Source organism: Carassius auratus, chromosome 15 (assembly GCF_003368295.1).
Source record: "Carassius auratus strain Wakin chromosome 15, ASM336829v1, whole genome shotgun sequence".
Taxonomy (NCBI): Eukaryota; Metazoa; Chordata; class Actinopteri; order Cypriniformes; family Cyprinidae; genus Carassius; species Carassius auratus.
Genome location: NC_039257.1, coordinates 21,076,877 through 21,097,352, shown reverse-complemented (window position 1 = coordinate 21,097,352; position 20,476 = coordinate 21,076,877). Strand labels below are relative to the sequence as shown.

Here is a 20,476-nt window from a genome sequence, read left to right as displayed (position 1 = left end):
TGTGACAACAAAGACTCGAGTAATTTTAGCATATTTTCCGGACTATAAGCCGCACTTTTTTTCATAGTTTAGCTGGTCCTGCGACTTATAGTCAGGTGCGACTTATCAAAATTAATTTGACATGAACCGAGAAAAATGAACCAAGAGAAAACATTACCGTCTCCAGCAGCGAGAGGGCTGAAGACATAGAGCGCCCTCTTGTGGCTGTAGACGGTAATGTTTTATCTTGGTTCTTGGTTCTAAATTAATGTGACTTATAGTCCAGTGCGACTTATGTTTTTTTTCCCTCGTCATGACATATTTTTGGACTGATGCTACTTATACTCAGGTGCAACTTCTAGTCGGAAAAATACAGTAGTTAAAAAGTTCAAGTGGAAGTGCATTGCGCTAACAAGCCCATGTTTGGGGTTTCGAATCCCAGGGAACACATGATCACAGAAAATCGTTAGCCTGAATGCAATGTAAGTCACTTTGGATAAAAGCATTTGCTAAATACATAAAATTATGTTTTTTGCTAAATGCATATATAATATTTCGCAATTTTACTGTATTTTTGATCAAATTAATTGGAGCGCATAGGAGGAGACTTAATTAATATATAAAAAATATGTAGAATCTATATTAAAATAGCATGCAGTTAAACATTCAAATATTAAAATATTCTTTTTTTTATTGGACTGTTATTTTACTAATTCAAACCCAAGTTGATCTTGCACCGTTGGGCTCTGTTTGGGTAGCAGATGATTAAGAACATGGATGAAACCTAAAGTGCAGCAGAACTGGGGTTTGTTCTACATCATAGACCTCATATTCTGAATCGGTGACCCCCATCCCCCTAAACTGCCCTAAAACTATCAAAGCTGGCCTGTTTCTCTAGACCCCCTGCTACTGTGTGGATCACCTCTTCCAGGTCAGTGCCTTTCAGTCTATCAGTGATCGAGATTGAGAGAAGGAAGAGAGGACAGTGACGAGCAGAGAGAGAAAGGAGGATGAAAGAAGTGTCCGGCTGACAGATGAAGAGCTTGGGGATTTATGGCAGGCCAACTGAAGGACGGAAGAGGATGACAATAGAGAGGGTCACCGCAGGGTGACTGCATCTTGAGAGGCTTGCTGAAGTCTAGAAATGGAGAAATGGGGCGGCAGATAATGCTGTTGATTTATATATTGCCTGTGCCAAACTTGCAGCCGTGTTGCTATGTGGTCTCAGATGGTTTATTAAAAGGCAGTGACAGTAAGAATTTTCCACTCTCAGTGCAGTAGATCTTTGTGTTCAGTGTTGCATTTGTGTGCATGATCATTGTGGATTTTGCATTCATCCAGTGAGAAGCTCGACACCGCAGACGAACGATGCACATGTTTGCATTTAAATGCCACTTGATCTGTTGAGTGTTGTTCTGCTTTCCGTGCATCACACTGCCCTGCACGTAATCGTTTCGCTGCTGCTCGTTCCAGCCTGTGGAAACCACAACATGACTGCACTGAAAACAGCACAACAATGCAGACCGTCCCATTACCCTGGCCCACAATCATTTGACTGATGGTGTGGGTTAATACCTAATCCATCTAGCAATCAGAGCTCATAAAAGATCAACGTCAAGCAGTTACAACAACACATCTGTAAATGATCGTACATCTGATTGTGGCTTTGAGGGAACTGTGGTTCACTGAGAACCTGACACTTACATTTTTTTAAGAAAATGTGTGTGGTACTGGTGGTTGCCCAGGCTGTGCAGTTGCTAGTGTTCTGTGTAGCTTTTAATGTACTGTAGATAGTTGTCAGGGTGTTGTGTTATATTGTTTTCTAAGGTGCTGTTTACTGGCCCGAGTCCATCTTCTGTCTCTGATATTCTATGCTTTGCAAAAAAACACTTGCATCAAAAATGAGAAAATGCACTGTTCAGACTTAAATTATTGTAATTTATGAACACCTTTCTAACAAAACCTAAGGTTGGTCTCTTTTTAAAGAAGACAAAAAGACAGCAGATTGTGAAAGCGATCCATTTTGCATTCTGAACTTGCTATAAAATCAAAGTCCTATTTCTAAATAAGTTATGTTCCAAATTTGAAGTGGATATTATTAAACTGAGGATCCTGTAAGATTTTGTTTAGGCGCTGTACTAAAACTAGCCACCATTTATTTTTTATGAATTTTCCAGTCACAAAGCAATACATTTCAGATATTACTTTTCTGTAGGGTTGGGCTACCCATCCAAAAAAAAAAAAAAAAAAAATGGACCCTTTGGAAAACAAAAAGAGAATCTAGTACAATTTGCAATTTTCCTTTTTCAAGGCCTTTGGAGTTTGCATTTCAAATATGATACAGTAGACTGGACAGGGTTTTGAGTGTCTTTAGACTCTGGTCCCTCCTCTGCTATACTCTATAGGATGTTTTTACTTAACCAGACATAAGGTAGATTGCTTAGAAAAACAACACACCTCTTCTCCAAAAGCCTTGTTTTTTGGCACCATTCTTGTCTCAAGTTCAATACTTGGTTAGGAATTTGAACGATTTGGACTCAAATATGAGTATTTAGTGACGCTTTTCTTTGCAAGCACCACTAATGAGACGAACAAAGCTTCTGCTGGGATTAAGAACAAGCACATGAGTTTCAACAAATGTAGGTCAATAAACCCATTGAGGAAGATCCTCAAGAAGTCGCCTGTGATCTCAAGAGACCTTTTCAAAGCTCAACCACAGACTTGATTTACAGTGCGAAAGTAAAATCTTTTGTCATTTATGCTCCACTCTTACTCTGCAACAAGTCGTCTCTTTAGTGTCATGTCACCACAGCTATGTGTCGAACCACGGCGACCCACGTTCCCTCACATTTGCTGGGTGGCCTCTGCCTCACCCAGGACAAGAGAAACGGGGACTGGGGGAGGGCAAGTGAAACTGAAAAGGAGAGACCTCCAGCCACTTTGAAGCTCCTCTCTGGTTCCTCTGTCAGGCTGCTCCCCCATGGGACAAAAGGCCTTTATGTGTGGCTGTAGGGGGGTATTGTGGGACTGGGGCGGTGGGCCGCAGGGCTGGATCCCCCCGTCTATTGATCTGCATGGTCCATTCTGTCTCACCCCCTCCGACACAGCCATGCTTACCAGCTGTCTGCTCTACGCCTCTCCCAAAGCGGCCTCAAGACACACGCGGATCATATGGGCGCCCGCATTAGCAGACTTAAAGAAGCTTCCTGGAGACATGCAGGAGATATATTTATCGTTGTGCACGGAAAGCACGCTTGCTTTGCATAAAGGTGACCACTGAGCGCATCTAGCATAACAACAACATCGAAGTGCCTTCTCAGCGGTTGACCTACAATTTGTGGTGTGACCTTTGCTCACTCGCATGCATTGGTTTACTTTTGCCAATAAACATTTGTCGCAGTTGTGCAAGGCATATATTATGCAGTGTCTAAATATGGCTTGAAATCTGTGGCTAGTGTTAAAGAGGTTTGCTTTGGCAAGCATTTCTGTCATTTACACACTGTAGTTTATAAAGTTCCTTGTTTAAAAACTTGAGTGGCATGCTTCCAGTATATTGGTGTAAGTAAGTCCATGCAAGCATACTCCCGTGTAAGTAAGCTGTTGGTGTGTTCTAGTAGTTAATGCACATTATTGCTACCACAGTGTTGTCATTACGAGTGGGAAACTGTGACGTTTTTTTCCTACCAGACGTCAAACTAATAACATTGTCAGCATTAAAAGGTATAATTGCTGCTTTCTGCTGTGCACATTTTGTTTGTGATGAAAATAACGTTACATTTTCATCAGTTATCTACAGATCGATGCATTTCTTCAAGATTTCAAAATCATTCAAAATCAGATACTGATGATGAAGTAGCACTGTAAGATCACATTTGTTTGAATGAAGTATTGCGAAAGCGGTTGCGTGTGAATATGCTTTATCATGCTTTACCCCAAAAGAACAGACAAACTCCTTTTAACTTCCCACGTGGCTGTTACCGTCAGTATAACCTTCTCATCTGAGAGATCCATCTGCATCAAGCTGTCGCTAAATCTAGTGTTTAACATGAATTCTTGCTAAATATGCAGATATATTGCGGACCGTGGGCATGAATTGTACTCATGATGGAGCGGTGGTGCAGCGAGGGAAAACCATGAGGCCACGACTTCTTAAAAATCTTCTCCTCCGCTCACATACTCTGACTCGTGCTGTGCTTTTTACATTTGCCCTCTGTCATATTCATGTCATTTTCACCGTGTGCTGCATGTAAAGTGAGAATTACCCTGGCTTTATTTGAAAAATATGATTCCCGGTGCACACAAACTTCCCAGAATACTGAGTGACCTCCAGGTTACAGTGTTTACTTTCTTTTTATCTATATTTGTATTAAATATGTATTTATTTGTGAAATATACTGTCATCTAAATTATAAGCATGTTTCTTTTACACATTTATTTTAAAATCCATTGTCATATGATTTCAGATTTCTTAAATATTAATAATAAAAAAAATAAAAAAATCATATCGGCTATCGGTCCCCCTGTTTATATCGGCATCGGCTGTCAAAATAAACACCTATCGGTCGACCACTAGTTTTGTTTACGGTTTCTGTTAACAAATAAAATAAAGTTATTCTGCTACGGTGCACACATACCTGATCGTTTGTGTGTGTGTGTGTGTGTGTGTGTGTACAGGGGCCGTGCAGCTCTGAGTGTGAGGGGATCTGACCAGAAGGAGCCCTTCATCTTCAGTATGATGGCCAACGCGGTGAGTGCTTTTGGTCACATGTCAACAGCACCTGTGTGATTAAAGAGACTTTCTGCTCTTTGTCAGGTCTGTTATGATTCAAGTGTCAACATGATAAAACCACTGTTTGCACTGATGACAAAACTAAAGTGAAAGAGCTCTTTTGAAAGTGGGCCTTTGCTCTTAAACATAAAGGTTTCAGAAGAGTCTTCACAGCGATGCCGAACCAGTTGTGCTTCCCCCAAGAACCTTTCACTGAACAGTTCTCAAAAGCACCATTTAATAATCTAAAGAACCTTTTGTGGAATGAAATGTTAAAGGTTCTTTGTGGAACCGTTGATGCCAATGAAGAACCTTTATTTTTAGGAGTGTTTGCTGTGCTAACTTCTGCTCTATTTCTGATGTAAAACATATTTTGTGAACATGATGTTATTTCAGGGCTCCAGACTAACATTTGACAGCAGTGTGACCCAACACATACACCAAATGATTTAATAATGATTAAAACTACTGAAATATTGATCATGCTTCCTGACAGTAGCTTGAGGTGGGATGCAAATATACTTTTATTTATATTAAACACAGTAACGTCTGTTTAAAGTCTGTTTATAGGGTAAAATGTAACTGATTTATGTTAAGGCACAACTTTGTTTTCCATAGTTCGATAACTGAGTGGTTTTAATGAACGAGTATTTTTTGATTCTGTGTTGGCTGTAAAGATGAGTTTGCTGATGCTGACTCGATGGTCGACTATTACAAGACCAGCCTTACATTTAGTTAAAATAATAATGCACAAAACCCGCTATGTCTTAATAACAAAGGATACTGTAATTAAATTCAGTTACTGATAACAACGAATATTCCCCGTTTCTACCACAACACCATGTTACAGTTTAGGGTTACTGAAGTATATACCGTACGTTGTTAATGTTGGTGATTTCTGATTTGGAAATCGTTCTAACGGGATTGTTTTTCTTGTTTTCAGTGTCAGTTTCTTGAGACTGTCAGTGCTGGTTCATCTAGCTTTAAAATAGTTTGGTGGTCGCTTCTTACTGGTTTAATTCTGGTGGCTTGATGGACATTTCCTGTAAGATCGCACTGCGCCGTCTCTTTGGCCATGTGGTGCGTTTCAAATGAGTGTCTCCTCTGCGACCGCTAACACGGTTTAGTCACAGTCTAGAGTCCTGCTATTAAGAGAAACTGCTTCTGTTAAACTAATGTAAGGACATGAAGACGGAAGGGGCTGTAACAGTTTATCAGGTCTTAAGTCCCCAAACCCATTGAATTTGTAGATGGAGTGGTTACACTCTTGTATCTTCTGCTTACTGAGCGCCTCTGCCTTACATTTCTCATTTAGTTGAAATGCCTCTGGGATGTCCTGTTGATTAAATCATGGTGACACACTCCATGACCTCCGACCCCTGTGAATAGATGTCTCTGTAAACTTCAGCGACATCTGTTTGCTCGTCCGTTTAAAGCCTTTCATTCTATAGATGTAGTCAGTCTTTCACTGGCTCAGGCTGCTGATTTGATGTGGCCCTCTGACGAGAGTTTTAATGCTGATTTAACAGCCACGCACACGCGGAGGAAGCCGCTTCACATTTGAGCTTGTAACAAGTTCAAAGTTAAAGTCATCCTCCTGTGTGTGGTGGAGCTTGGAGGTTTGTAATGTGCTGCTGGGAGATATCACTATCAGCTCAGAAACAGAGCACTAAACCGAGACCTTTAAGACCCACAGTTCTGTACTGACACCACAGAAGAAATTTGCAAACAAATAATGCAAAAAATGTTGGATTCTTTAGATATTTGTTTTAATGCAAGTTTGTAATTTGAAAAACTACATAACCACATCAATTTGTCATATTGTCAAGCAAGCAAAGAATTAAAACGGATGGTTTAAAAGATAAAAGAAAATGTATAATGTGCTGTTCAAAATGAAAACAAAAGTACTGACACTTTATGATTGTCAAACATGGGTCAAGTTTATTATTAACTTTTTTCCCGCCAGCATTTTTTTTAGTTCCCAGCCACCGCCAGCGATTTTGATTATTTTCACTAAAATTTGATGGCCTCCAGTATATTTTGCTGTATGAATATTTGAATATGCAATACACCACAATGAAGATCAGAGCCACTACTTTAAAAAAAATAATCTGTTTTATTCTGCCTTAAAGCCTTTTTTTTAATTAACATTTAGTTAACACAGGTAGGCTTCATAAAACAAATGCATAATCTTGAGCAAAAAGGTGAGAAAGTTTTTTTTTTTTTTTAAACTTGATCTGTATAATATTCAGTATTTTTATCAAAGCATAAATCGCTTCCATCAACACCTCCAAAGCTTGCACAGACATATTCCACTTCCTGCATCATCATTTGACTCCTTATGCAGTTTTCAATTAGAATCTGTCTATTGCTGATGATCACATTATTTTTCATATGCATCTGTTTAATTTGTTGTAAGCAGTAATAATACATGATGAATAATGTACAGTATCAACCATGAGCGAAATATTAGCAAATTTACAGTATCTCTTGTTTTTGTTTTGCCTAGAAATGTGGGGTTTTTCTTTAGTTTGACATCTATCTGTCAAATATAATGACATTCATTTGAACTCTTCTCCACTCAGGTTGTGTGTGGAGACCTGAAGGCTTTTCTGAACCAAAACCTCTCCAAAGGTAACAATTACTCCTTTACTCTGTAATATGCATGTATTTGCAGACACATTTGTGTGAAGCATAAGTACAGAAATAAATAGACCTAAGTTAATGAATTATCTTGGTACAAGGGCCAGTTCTTCAAGTGCAGGTTCATTCAGACTGCAATAAACTGTTCACTTATGCTTTCATTTTTCAGTTTTGCTTTAAAATAAATGATAGGCAGTTACTGACACGCAGTGAACTTTTACGTACTAGCTACGGTTGTCTTGAAATGGATGTGTTTGATAGCTCCATACCATAATAAAGCATGTTTAATTCAGTGTTGAGACTTTCCCTCAATTAATAACAAGGTGAACACTTTTAAATCACCACTAAATGCTCCTTTAAATCGGAATCGGACCAAATCATGAGTTTGTGAATCCGAATCAAACTACAAAATCAGTGCGGATACTTTGTGTCGTTTAACTTTGGATTTAAAGAAATATTTAGAAATTAAATACATATGCAAAGTTTAATTGATGCATCTGTGATACTATTATAACAAACATGAAAACGATGACTATGTGTGCATGTGCACCAATAATATGATTATTTCAGTGACGTGCATCTAAACGTAATTATTGACTGTTATGCTGTAAACGCGAATAGAGCATCTGGCGCAAATGATTTAAATGTTAAGTCAATGCAAAAGCGCGATTACGCATGTCTGGAGGTCTCGCGGCGCGAATGAGGCGTTTAGCATGGCGCGGAAGACGTGAATTTACCTCATTTGCGCGTCTAGTTCGTGCGAATGACGCGAATTGAGTGTCTGGCGTGATACACGCGAAGGGTGCTTTTGTGCATTTATGTGTTTGACGTGAATTCGCGTCTGCCGCCCGAGTTAAAAAATGTGAACTTTGGCGTCAATTTGCGCTGCGTTAACCAATCAGAAGCCTGCTCAGGAGTCACTCATTCAACATGAAGGAACGACTGATGTTGTCAGTGAGCAGTCAACCGGAGCTTTATGATACAAGTATCACACACAAGTTCATATTTCAGGAATAAAAAGGACCTCACTTGGAAGAATGTGTTGTAAATACACATTTAACTTTTGAGTCACGTACATGTTTATCAACCCGTGGCCTTCCCGCTGTTTTTTTACAACTATTTCCCCCCTAATGTAGCCTACAGATACTTTTCGCTAATAAGAAAATGCGTTTATTCAGAGAACGTGTGCAAGAAAAAGTGGAAAAGACCAGGATGCTCGATCAACATCAGCCATCTTGCAAAAAGACAACCGCTAGCACTTGCCCCTCCCACAAGAAGCAGATTTCGCTCTAGACGCGCGAATGCATTCAAAATGTTCAAGCGGCAAACTAGACAAGTTAGTTGCGAATTTGACGCTCTACTCGCGTTTGGTGTGAACACAGCATTATACACCTACAGAAGTCTCCAATACTACATTTTTCAGAATAGGCTATAGGTTATTCTCATCTTTATGTTTTTAGGGTTTATAATGTTCGTGAACATTTTATTTACCAATATTTTACACTATTTCTGAAATGAACATATGTACTGATGTGATTTATCCTTCTTTTTGTATCTCAAAAAAGAGCATTTTTGCCCCCATGTGAATTTCTTATTCAGGTGTGACTTAATTGCTGGAAAATATGGTATGCTTAAGCTGCCCATTAATAAAACTGATGTTACTGCAAGAAAAGATTTAGTTGGATTGGATGTAGACAACAGTTAAAGTAGTTTAACATCGCTCCAGTCTTTTGAAGTAAGTGTGTGATTGAACACTTTTTAATTGTCACTGGCACTCGTCCAGTTGTGTGTTTCCATTGCCACTTGGGTGCCTAATAAAACTCATGCACACGTCCAGTTGTGCTTTGGTCCAGTGCTGCTGGTCACGCCGGTCTTATGGTGCGAGCTCAGCGTGACGGCATGTGTTCAGGCAGCTCCATTGTGCAGCCACACATCTATTCAGTTCCTCCGCTCTCAGATCAGTCCAGGCCAGAGCAATCGCCCGCCTTCTCCCTGAGCGGCCCACAGGTGCTGTGAGAGAGCCAGCATCTGTGCGCATACAGAGGGAGGAAGTCCTGCAGCAGGCACACACACGCTCCCATTGAGCTCGTTTCCCACTCGGCACGAGTGAAAGTCTGAGCGCAGGCGGGTGGACTCCCTCTGAGCTCGCTCGGCAATGCCTGGCCAGCCTCTCGAGTTTTCACTGAATGGTAACAAAAGGGACACACACTGAGAGAGAGGAACACCAGGTCCCAACATGCTGCTCTCTCCTTTTCAGGTAAATCCTGCACCCCTGCTTTTTTTCCGTTCTGCCGCTCTCTTTGTTGCAGGCATTCAGGGATTGTGTTGGAGCAGCTGGGAAGGCTGCACGTGTGTCACGACGGCATGCTGAGAGGATCTCTCTCGCTCTCTCGCTCTGGGTCACTGTGGAAGTTCCTCCAGGGCTCTGTGTTCTGGGGGAGGGTTGAAGCGGACGTCCCAGTCTGTGAGCGGGATTAGAACTTTAACTTTTTATTAGGAAAGGAATAGTTAAAGGTGAAGTATGGAGGTTCTAGTCGTGCCGCTTCATAAACAAACAGGTAAAGAGGACGGTACAAACCTTGTATAGATTTATAACTTTTCAAGTTTTGTTATTGCTTTCCACACTCTTGAAATAAAGGCTCTTTTTTTGCACGGATGTGTCCATAAAGAACCTTTAACATCAGTGGAGCCTTTCAAATGCACTTAATGTTCTAAAGTGTGCAAAAAGTTTCTTAATTATAATGTTATTCACAATAAGAAAAAAAGTTTTCTTTTAAGATCCATTTGCTGAAATGTAGCCCATTTTTAAGAGTGTAATGTGGTTCCAAATATGTGTTTATGCGAGTGTTTTCGTCGTTGCAGAGCTGGTTTGTTGTGTTTGGTAGTTGGTGAGAGTCTCTCTGATGTTTCTCAGTCACTGATGTGGTTTGGAGTCGTGTTGAGCAAGCGCTGGAGTCTGTTTGGGCTGCCCCAGGAAGTAACTGTGTGCTTTCCTCCTGTTGTCTGTTGTCTTGGCCCACGTATAGCAGTGTTTGCTTTTTGGTGTCTTCCGTTATGCACCTGCATTTATCTGTGTGTATCAAGCATTTGTGTAACACTGAGCCTGCTGTGTGTGTGGTTTATGATATAACGCACACATTGGGCTCAATATTTGTGTGTGTGTGTGTGTGTCCCGGGCTGCTGCTCAGCTGTATTCTAATGTGGCTTTGCTCATTGTTGCTGTAAAGAGCATGTGGCACTGAGGCATTCCTGTGCTGAGGCCTTGCACAAAACCCCTTCAGACTGCAGCCAGTCCTGCTGCTAAACGCTCACCATCTGGAGCAGATTGTGAGGATTCATTCAGACGACTCTGCAACTTTCTTACCATTCAATATGAAATACTTGAACTGGGTTTGAAATTTTACAGAAAGGCTGCCCTAAAAATTTCTTTCCCACAATAATTTCTCTTCTTTTGAAAGCTGTATGACTGACTTCCACAGAACACAGGAGGAATAGCTGAACCACTTTTTCCATAAATGAAAGCTGTCAAGCCTTAAAAAGGATGAAAAATAGCAATAAAACAAGTCATATGAATATAATATGTTTGAGGAACAGAATGAAATATGTTCAATATGTGATATTAGATTTTTACCAATATCCGATATGCCGATCATTTTCAACACATTTTGGCTGATACAGATGCTGATAGCAGATGCTGATACTGATATATGTTATTTATATAAATTGTTAAAATAAACAACAATAAAGTTAATTTATAATGACAGTACATTAAAGATTTGAAAAGAACTATAAATAAACTATACATTAATCACTGCATTTTTTTTAATCAGAAAAATGGTTACTTTGGCATTTTATTTTGAATTAACATTTGTAAATGTTCTAAAACAAAAGACTTCGTTGTATCTCGGACAAATATTGTCTGATCCTAGTAAACCATACATCAATAGAAAGCTTATTTAAAATAAATCTCATTGTTTTGAAAAATTGACACTTAAGACTGATTTTGTGGTCCGGGGTTACATGTGTTTATTTTGCTTTCATTTTATTAGAAGCAGGCAACAGCGCCCCCTACAAAATTGAAAACTCTGCACCGATATCTTGATAACCAATATGCAGAACCGATATTCATTTATTGTTTTTCTTATGTTTTAGTCACAGTTGTTAGCACTGAACTGAACAAACTGTTATTATGTGAGATAATTTATGAAAGTTATACAGTTAATGTTAAAATAATTTAGTTTTGAATGAATGGATTATCTTAAAAGCTACATACATTTGGTGGCCTTGCTGGGACATTCCTGAGCATCAACCAAGACTATGTTTATAAGCATAGACAACAGAGAGAGAATTTATGTTTTATTTAATTCAACATTACATTTATTTAATCATTTGACACATCTAATTTGTGAATTAATGTCTTGTTATTTTAATTAAAGCAATTTTCTTTACCTGTGAACAGCCATAATGGCAGTCTTACAGTTCTCAAATGCCCAAAGATGGTGCATTTATTGCTGTGTCCAATACTACAAAACTGATATCCATTTATGGAAAAATATCGGTTGAACCGATTATCGCCAATCTCCAGTTATAAGTCAAATCAAATTGGACAATTTTTATTGTTGTCATGGAATATTAGAGTGTTTAGTGTAAATGATTTATCTGTGCGCTAGGGCTGTCAACGAATATTCTAAATTAGAATATATATTCAAATAGTTAAAAAAATTAATTTCGAAGGTGAAAATCAACATTCGAATAAAAAATGTGGGAAAAAAACGCCCGCGATAGTAGAGGCGTGGTTGTCTGCTTTTGCGAGTGGGCGCGCTAACACACCTGGGGGTTCAGGGACAGGTCACAGGATTCGCACTGTCTGGCACAGAATCATTGCTGAAAGTTGACGCGTCTTCATGGAATATGCCAGCAAGTGCAGAGCCCAACTCGACCGCAGCAGAGAAAGTGAGGTAAAATTGTTGACCCGCGAGGAAAAGTTGTATGCAAGCTATTTAAGATACAGTTAGCATACCATTCCACAACTAGCAACATGGTCACATCTGAAAAATGTGCACCCAAATGAGCATGGCATAATGTGTGGAACGTCACGTCTTGACACTTAACATTACTTTGCATCGCCCGCCACAAGCTCTTTGTCTGCAACACGACAAGAGGCCATAACGGATAAATAAATTTAGTTCATTTGTAAGGACATGAGACCGATCAGTATGGTGGATGGGGCAGGCTTTGGGGAGTTCTGTCAAGCAATGGATCCGAGGTTTGATTATTTATCGTTTCATGTCAAGGAAACGTTCCATGTTTACCACAGCACAGCTCGCTCGGAGCATTCAATGTCAGTTCTATATGCTGTAAAACTTCAATTAATATTAATAATATTTGTTTCAATCACTGAATGAAGCCTGCTATATTTGGGACAACAATTGCGACCTTTAATTGCTTGCAAAAAAAATGTGTTTGTTCATTTAAACCGTTATGCGCAGAGAACGTAAGGGTGAGAGCGTGAGGTCTGCAGTCTTGGCCATTAGTTGATTTCCTTGTTTTTGTGTAGGTAATACGTTGTCAAATATGTTTAAACTTAAATAGACTACTTATATAAGTAGTTATGTCTCTTTGTATTATTTTGTCCTGTTATTGACGTAATGCGCCATTGACGACAGGTGCAACTAGATGCTCGAATAGTTCGAATATTCGTGTTTTGTTTAGAGGGAATATTCAAACGTCATTTTTGAGCAATTTTGACAGCCCTACTGTGCACATCATTTATAAATAGTTTCCATATAATCTTTAATAAGAAATGACAAACGCTTTTCTGATAACTTGATCACTAAGGTGAGGGCAGAAGAATAGAATTCAGGTGTCTGAAACAAACCCAAATGAAACAATTCCTATTAGGAAACGACAATGATCCAGTCAATTCCTATTAAACAAAATCAAGTCCCGTCCTGTAAATAGACTATCATAATTTCTGTTTTAGACCAACTTTAAATGTAATTTGTGCATGCGTCGCACCAGGTTTAATGGCACTGGCCAAACAGCTTCGATTCTTCTTTCTTGAATGAAATTTGAGAGTTGAAAAAACATTGATTGATCCGTAAAATAGATCGAGAAATGCTTTTGAAGAGTGTGTGCTACGAGCACGGTATAACATCGGGGACAGGATATTTAGCTTTTCTGAGGTGTGAGGCTATTTATTTCATAACAAGAAGTGAAAATATCGGTAGAATATAGAAGTGTCAACAGCTCCATGCATGTCTTTTAAAATAAGTCTCGCATCAGAAACACATTTAGAATTAAGTTTTTTGTTAGAAAACCACTTTTGGGTCATGACCCAACAGTTGAAAAAACACTGAAGTAGCTAATAATGTGTGCCATGACTGGTCACTTTCAGTAGCGCGCTCTTTTAGAGGCAATCATAACCACATTTCGTTTATGTAAATGAGTCATGACCACATCTGCTGTCGTACTGTATGAAAGCATGAGAGGTACTTTGTGTTGGTGGTATATAAAGTCAAAAGAACATTGTAAACACAGCTCAGTACAGCCTGTTTGCTAAGCAGAAATGCCACTCACATTACTTGGATGTAGTGACGTAATGTTGTGCTTTTTCAACGGATCATTGAAAAAAAATTTATTTTGCAACATCAGTCCTGAAAAATAACTGCTTACTGGTCAACAGTTTAAAAGGCTAAAACTGAATAAATCACATTCTGTTGCATGTTCTGCTTCTCAAACTCTTTTTTTGACGAGACACATGCCTTCAAACCTGTCATCAGTCAGTCCATTACAGGCTTTGCAGTAAAAAGTAAAACTATTATGAAATACAAAATCTATCAAACTGCTGAACTGAAGTGCTGTTCAATGTCTCAAACTGAACTGAACTACTCTGAATTGACAAAAAATGCTTTTGGAAAAAATGTGGGAAAAAAACGCCCGCGATAGTAGAGGCGTGGTTGTCTGCTTTTGCGAGTGGGCGCGCTAACACACCTGGGGGTTCAGGGACAGGTCACAGGATTCGCACTGTCTGGCACAGAATCATTGCTGAAAGTTGACGCGTCTTCATGGAATATGCCAGCAAGTGCAGAGCCCAACTCGACCGCAGCAGAGAAAGTGAGGTAAAATTGTTGACCCGCGAGGAAAAGTTGTATGCAAGCTATTTAAGATACAGTTAGCATACCATTCCACAACTAGCAACATGGTCACATCTGAAAAATGTGCACCCAAATGAGCATGGCATAATGTGTGGAACGTCACGTCTTGACACTTAACATTACTTTGCATCGCCCGCCACAAGCTCTTTGTCTGCAACACGACAAGAGGCCATAACGGATAAATAAATTTAGTTCATTTGTAAGGACATGAGACCGATCAGTATGGTGGATGGGGCAGGCTTTGGGGAGTTCTGTCAAGCAATGGATCCGAGGTTTGATTATTTATCGTTTCATGTCAAGGAAACGTTCCATGTTTACCACAGCACAGCTCGCTCGGAGCATTCAATGTCAGTTCTATATGCTGTAAAACTTCAATTAATATTAATAATATTTGTTTCAATCACTGAATGAAGCCTGCTATATTTGGGACAACAATTGCGACCTTTAATTGCTTGCAAAAAAAATGTGTTTGTTCATTTAAACCGTTATGCGCAGAGAACGTAAGGGTGAGAGCGTGAGGTCTGCAGTCTTGGCCATTAGTTGATTTCCTTGTTTTTGTGTAGGTAATACGTTGTCAAATATGTTTAAACTTAAATAGACTACTTATATAAGTAGTTATGTCTCTTTGTATTATTTTGTCCTGTTATTGACGTAATGCGCCATTGACGACAGGTGCAACTAGATGCTCGAATAGTTCGAATATTCGTGTTTTGTTTAGAGGGAATATTCAAACGTCATTTTTGAGCAATTTTGACAGCCCTACTGTGCACATCATTTATAAATAGTTTCCATATAATCTTTAATAAGAAATGACAAACGCTTTTCTGATAACTTGATCACTAAGGTGAGGGCAGAAGAATAGAATTCAGGTGTCTGAAACAAACCCAAATGAAACAATTCCTATTAGGAAACGACAATGATCCAGTCAATTCCTATTAAACAAAATCAAGTCCCGTCCTGTAAATAGACTATCATAATTTCTGTTTTAGACCAACTTTAAATGTAATTTGTGCATGCGTCGCACCAGGTTTAATGGCACTGGCCAAACAGCTTCGATTCTTCTTTCTTGAATGAAATTTGAGAGTTGAAAAAACATTGATTGATCCGTAAAATAGATCGAGAAATGCTTTTGAAGAGTGTGTGCTACGAGCACGGTATAACATCGGGGACAGGATATTTAGCTTTTCTGAGGTGTGAGGCTATTTATTTCATAACAAGAAGTGAAAATATCGGTAGAATATAGAAGTGTCAACAGCTCCATGCATGTCTTTTAAAATAAGTCTCGCATCAGAAACACATTTAGAATTAAGTTTTTTGTTAGAAAACCACTTTTGGGTCATGACCCAACAGTTGAAAAAACACTGAAGTAGCTAATAATGTGTGCCATGACTGGTCACTTTCAGTAGCGCGCTCTTTTAGAGGCAATCATAACCACATTTCGTTTATGTAAATGAGTCATGACCACATCTGCTGTCGTACTGTATGAAAGCATGAGAGGTACTTTGTGTTGGTGGTATATAAAGTCAAAAGAACATTGTAAACACAGCTCAGTAGCCAGACAAAGACGCACTGTGAGCGTCACGGACAGCTGGAAGATCAGATTGTGTTCAGTACGGTGTGTTTGGAGTGTGTGTGTGTGGGACGTCGTTGGCATGCGTCGTCTCATTCAGACAGTACTGGGTGTGTTCACTACATTGCGTGTTTGTGCGTGATTGCGAAGCCCATTTGCATGGTTTTGCATCTGATATGCCACAACATTTACATGATTTGCATTCCCATTCAGAAAACACCACAGAATTCAATGAAAGCATTTCTAGTGTCATGGTATCAATCGCCATACTGTAAGCTTTCCTCACATATCCCACACACACAACGGTCACTTACTGGGGTCTAAAGGAGACATTCATGGCTGAAAGTCACTGTTAAACAGTACTGACACTACAGATACACTTAAACATGTTTGATGTTGTTGCAAAGGATAAAGTTAAGTGACATCTGCAAATAAATTATACTAGAGTTTTTCCCAAAACTCGCTGAAAAACTCACCTTTTAAAGACTTTGCGGTGAGATTTAACCAGCGGATGCTCCAGTGATATTAGTGGATGTGTTCACACAGGAGTCCTTGAGGAACCACTTTAAACCAGAAAATCTTCTGTATCATATTAGATATGCACATTACTGAGGACAGCAAATTATCAAGATGATCAAAACTTTGTTGAGAAACCTGTTGAACTACATACTTTCAGTCGTCTGATAGTTTTTACAGCGAGTGAGTAAAAGGCCTTTTAGAACAATAGTGAAAACATCTTCAGGTCGTGGAGACGAATACTGTTATAAAACGTCTCATTTATTTTCATTACAATCTATCAGAAGTTCATCTTATTTATGAGCAATTTAAATACAAGTAGCTGGACTAAATGTGATATATTTGTTCAGCCTGGGCCTCTGAATGAACCTGAGTTTGATCTCCATATTCCCTCCTATCTTGAACTATGAGCCATAACAGCCTGATGTTTCAAATGATACGCAACATAAACAAATAAATAATAAAAATGTCAGGCTTTACAGGGTTAACATGTTCCACTAGTTTGACAAAGCATTTTGTGAAAAGTATTGCTTGAAATGTGTCCTTATTCTATTTATTGGCATAAAATGAAATGCCACTTCATTTGATAGCTTTATTATCTATAAATCAACATTTTTATTGTTTTTAAGGCCGCCCATTTCCTCTTTGAATCTGACTGAAAACAGTGGGAAACCAATCACTCCCACATGTACTGCAGAGGAAATTGACTTGAAGTACAATATGAGTTGACTGCAAGTCTGTTCAGATTTAAAAGCATTTTTTGTCAATTCAGAGTAGTTCAGTTCAGTTTGAGACATTGAACAGCACTTCAGTTCAGCAGTTTGATAGATTTTGTATTTCATAATAGTTTTACTTTTTACTGCAAAGCCTGTAATGGACTGACTGATGACAGGTTTGAAGGCATGTGTCTCGTCAAAAAAAGAGTTTGAGAAGCAGAACATGCAACAGAATGTGATTTATTCAGTTTTAGCCTTTTAAACTGTTGACCAGTAAGCAGTTATTTTTCAGGACTGATGTTGCAAAATAAATTTTTTTTCAATGATCCGTTGAAAAAGCACAACATTACGTCACTACATCCAAGTAATGTGAGTGGCATTTCTGCTTAGCAAACAGGCTGTAAAACTGAATCTGCTTGAGAAAACGAATTCTCCATTCTGTGATCCATTCAAGCCTCTGCTGGTCTGTGAAATGTGTTTTTCCTCTCAGAAGTTTGACTGTGTTTGTGTTTGCAGGCAACATTTCCCTGGTAACGCCGTCCAGCTACAGCCCAGCCACCAAGATCACACTAGGAACAGTCAACTCCAATGTGGGAGCCAAGATGGTTAGTGTCACGCAAACACACCTGTGCACTTAAACTCATAGGGCCCTATTTTAACGATCTAAACACAAAGTGTAAAGCGCACTCAGGGCGTGTCCAAATCCACTTTTGCTATTTTAACGACGGAAATACGGCTGACCCGCTCGGGTGCATGGTCTAAACGGGTTGTGCCTATTCTCTTAATGAGTAATGGGTGTTTTATGGGCGTAACGTGCAATAAACCAATCACAAATTAAAGGATTAAATAGCAATGCGCCTGAACACACTTATCTTTTAGACCAGCACGCCCATGGGTGCACAAATTAAACGACGTGGTGCTGGATGGGAAAATGCAAACGCGTCGGACTGAAACTATCAAACACACTTGTGCTGCACCTTTCGTCGCATTGTGCCGGGCGTATTATAGGGCCCTATGTGTCCCAAACACACTGATTAAACTAAGGCTGCTGGAAGCACTCTTGTTACCATTTTTGATGTATTCAACATTGGCAACGGTTGTGTGCATCCATATGCAGTGTCATCACGTTTAATTTCATGAGCATTTATGTTTGTTTTGTAAAGATGTCAAATGATTTTGAGGAACCATAACTGAGAATCCACTAGTATGCAAGAAGTAAAATGCAGTAAATCTGTGATTATAAAAAAAAAACAATCAATATTTATCTATGTATAAAGCATAAATGTATCTAAAGTACAATGATTCAATAGAAATCAAACATCTCAATTCTGTTGTCATTTTTTTGCTGTTCAGTTTTAAATCAGAAACTGTAGGAACAAATTGTTGTCATAAAAACTGTACTCCCAACCCATGGAGCAGATGTGAAACTGAACCGGGGGCAGAGTTTTAAGGAAGCTTACTCCCACAAAAACAAAACAAAAACCAAAAGTTCACAAATTGTATCATCTATATTTATATAATATAATTGTAACACAAAATGACAACAACATCATGCACAAAGAAATAAAAGGACAACTCTTTATAATGTTCCATTTGTTAACATCAGTCAACTAGAACTAATAATGAAAATTCTTATTAATCTTAATATTAATTTCAATATTTGCTAATACATTATTCAAATTAAGTTGTGGGGGTGGGTATTTTTATTAAATTCAAGTTGCATTAACTAACATTAGCTTACTACGGTGGAGTTTTAGTGCCACGTTGAATAAATCTAAGATTACGAGAATAAAGTCGGAATACTTTGAGAATAAAGTCGGAATACTTTGAGAATAAAGTCGAAACACTTTGAGAATAACTTTGAGAATAAAGTCGAAACACTTTGAGAATAACTTTGAGAATAAAGTCGGAATACTTTGAGAATAAAGTCGGAATACTTTGAGAATAAAGTCGAAACACTTTGAGAATAAAGTCGGAATACTTTGAGAATAAAGTCGGAATACTTTGAGAATAAAGTCGAAATACTTTGAGAATAAAGTCGAAATACTTTGAGAATAAAGTCGAAATACTTTGAGAATAAAGTCGGAATACTTTGAGAATATCTTTGAGAATAAAGTCGAAATACTTTGAGAATAAAGTCGGAATACTTTGAGAATAACTTTGAGAATAAAGTCGAAATACTTTGAGAATAAAGTCGGAATACTTTGAGAATAACTTTGAGAATAAAGTCGGAATACTTTGAGAATAACTTTGAGAATAAAGTCGGAATACTTTGAGAATAACTTTGAGAATAAAGTCGGAATACTTTGAGAATAAAGTCGGAATACTTTGAGAATAAAGTCGGAATACTTTGAGAATAAAGTCGGAATACTTGAGAATAAAGTCGGAATACTTTGAGAATAAAGTCGGAATACTTTGAGAATAAAGTCGGAATACTTTGAGAATAAAGTCGGAATACTTTGAGAATAAAGTCGGAATACTTTGAGAATAAAGTCGGAATACTTTGAGAATAAAGTCGGAATACTTTGAGAATAAAGTCGGAATACTTTGAGAATAAAGTCGGAATACTTTGAGAATAAAGTCGGAATACTTTGAGAATAAAGTCGGAATACTTTGAGAATAAAGTCGGAATACTTTGAGAATAAAGTCGGAATACTTTGAGAATAAAGTCGGAATACTTTGAGAATAAAGTCGGAATACTTTGAGAATAAAGTCGGAATACTTTGAGAATAAAGTCGGAATACTTTGAGAATAAAGTCGGAATACTTTGAGAATAAAGTCGGAATACTTTGAGAATAAAGTCGGAATACTTGGAGAATAAAGTCGGAATACTTGGAGAATAAAGTCGAAATACTTGGAGAATAAAGTCGAAATACTTGGAGAATAAAGTCGAAATACTTGGAGAATAAAGTCGAAATACTTGGAGAATAAAGTCGAAATACTTGGAGAATAAAGTCGAAATACTTGGAGAATAAAGTCGAAATACTTGGAGAATAACTTTGAGAATAACTTTGAGAATAAAGTCGGAATACTTTGAGAATAAAGTCGGAATACTTTGAGAATAAAGTCGGAATACTTTGAGAATAAAGTCGGAATACTTTGAGAATAAAGTCGGAATACTTTGAGA

At 38.4% G+C, this 20,476-nt stretch overlaps 1 protein-coding gene across 4 annotated transcripts in view; it reads left to right on the top strand.

Moving 5' to 3' along the window:
• LOC113115360 (transcription factor Dp-2-like) overlaps positions 1 to 20,476 on the top strand; it is a 41,500-nt gene that overhangs the window by 4,342 nt on the left and 16,682 nt on the right. For 2 of the 4 annotated variants that reach the window (XM_026282884.1, XM_026282885.1), the window contains exons 2-4: positions 4,654 to 4,726; positions 7,333 to 7,381; positions 17,866 to 17,954. In XM_026282884.1, coding sequence (XP_026138669.1) covers positions 4,712 to 4,726; positions 7,333 to 7,381; positions 17,866 to 17,954 — 153 coding nt within the window. In that variant the 5' untranslated portion in view covers positions 4,654 to 4,711. Of the gene's footprint in view, positions 1 to 4,653; positions 4,727 to 7,332; positions 7,382 to 9,465; positions 9,648 to 9,808; positions 9,949 to 17,865; positions 17,955 to 20,476 lie in introns of those variants that run through there. The other 2 variants (XM_026282887.1, XM_026282886.1) reach the window with 2 other exon arrangements.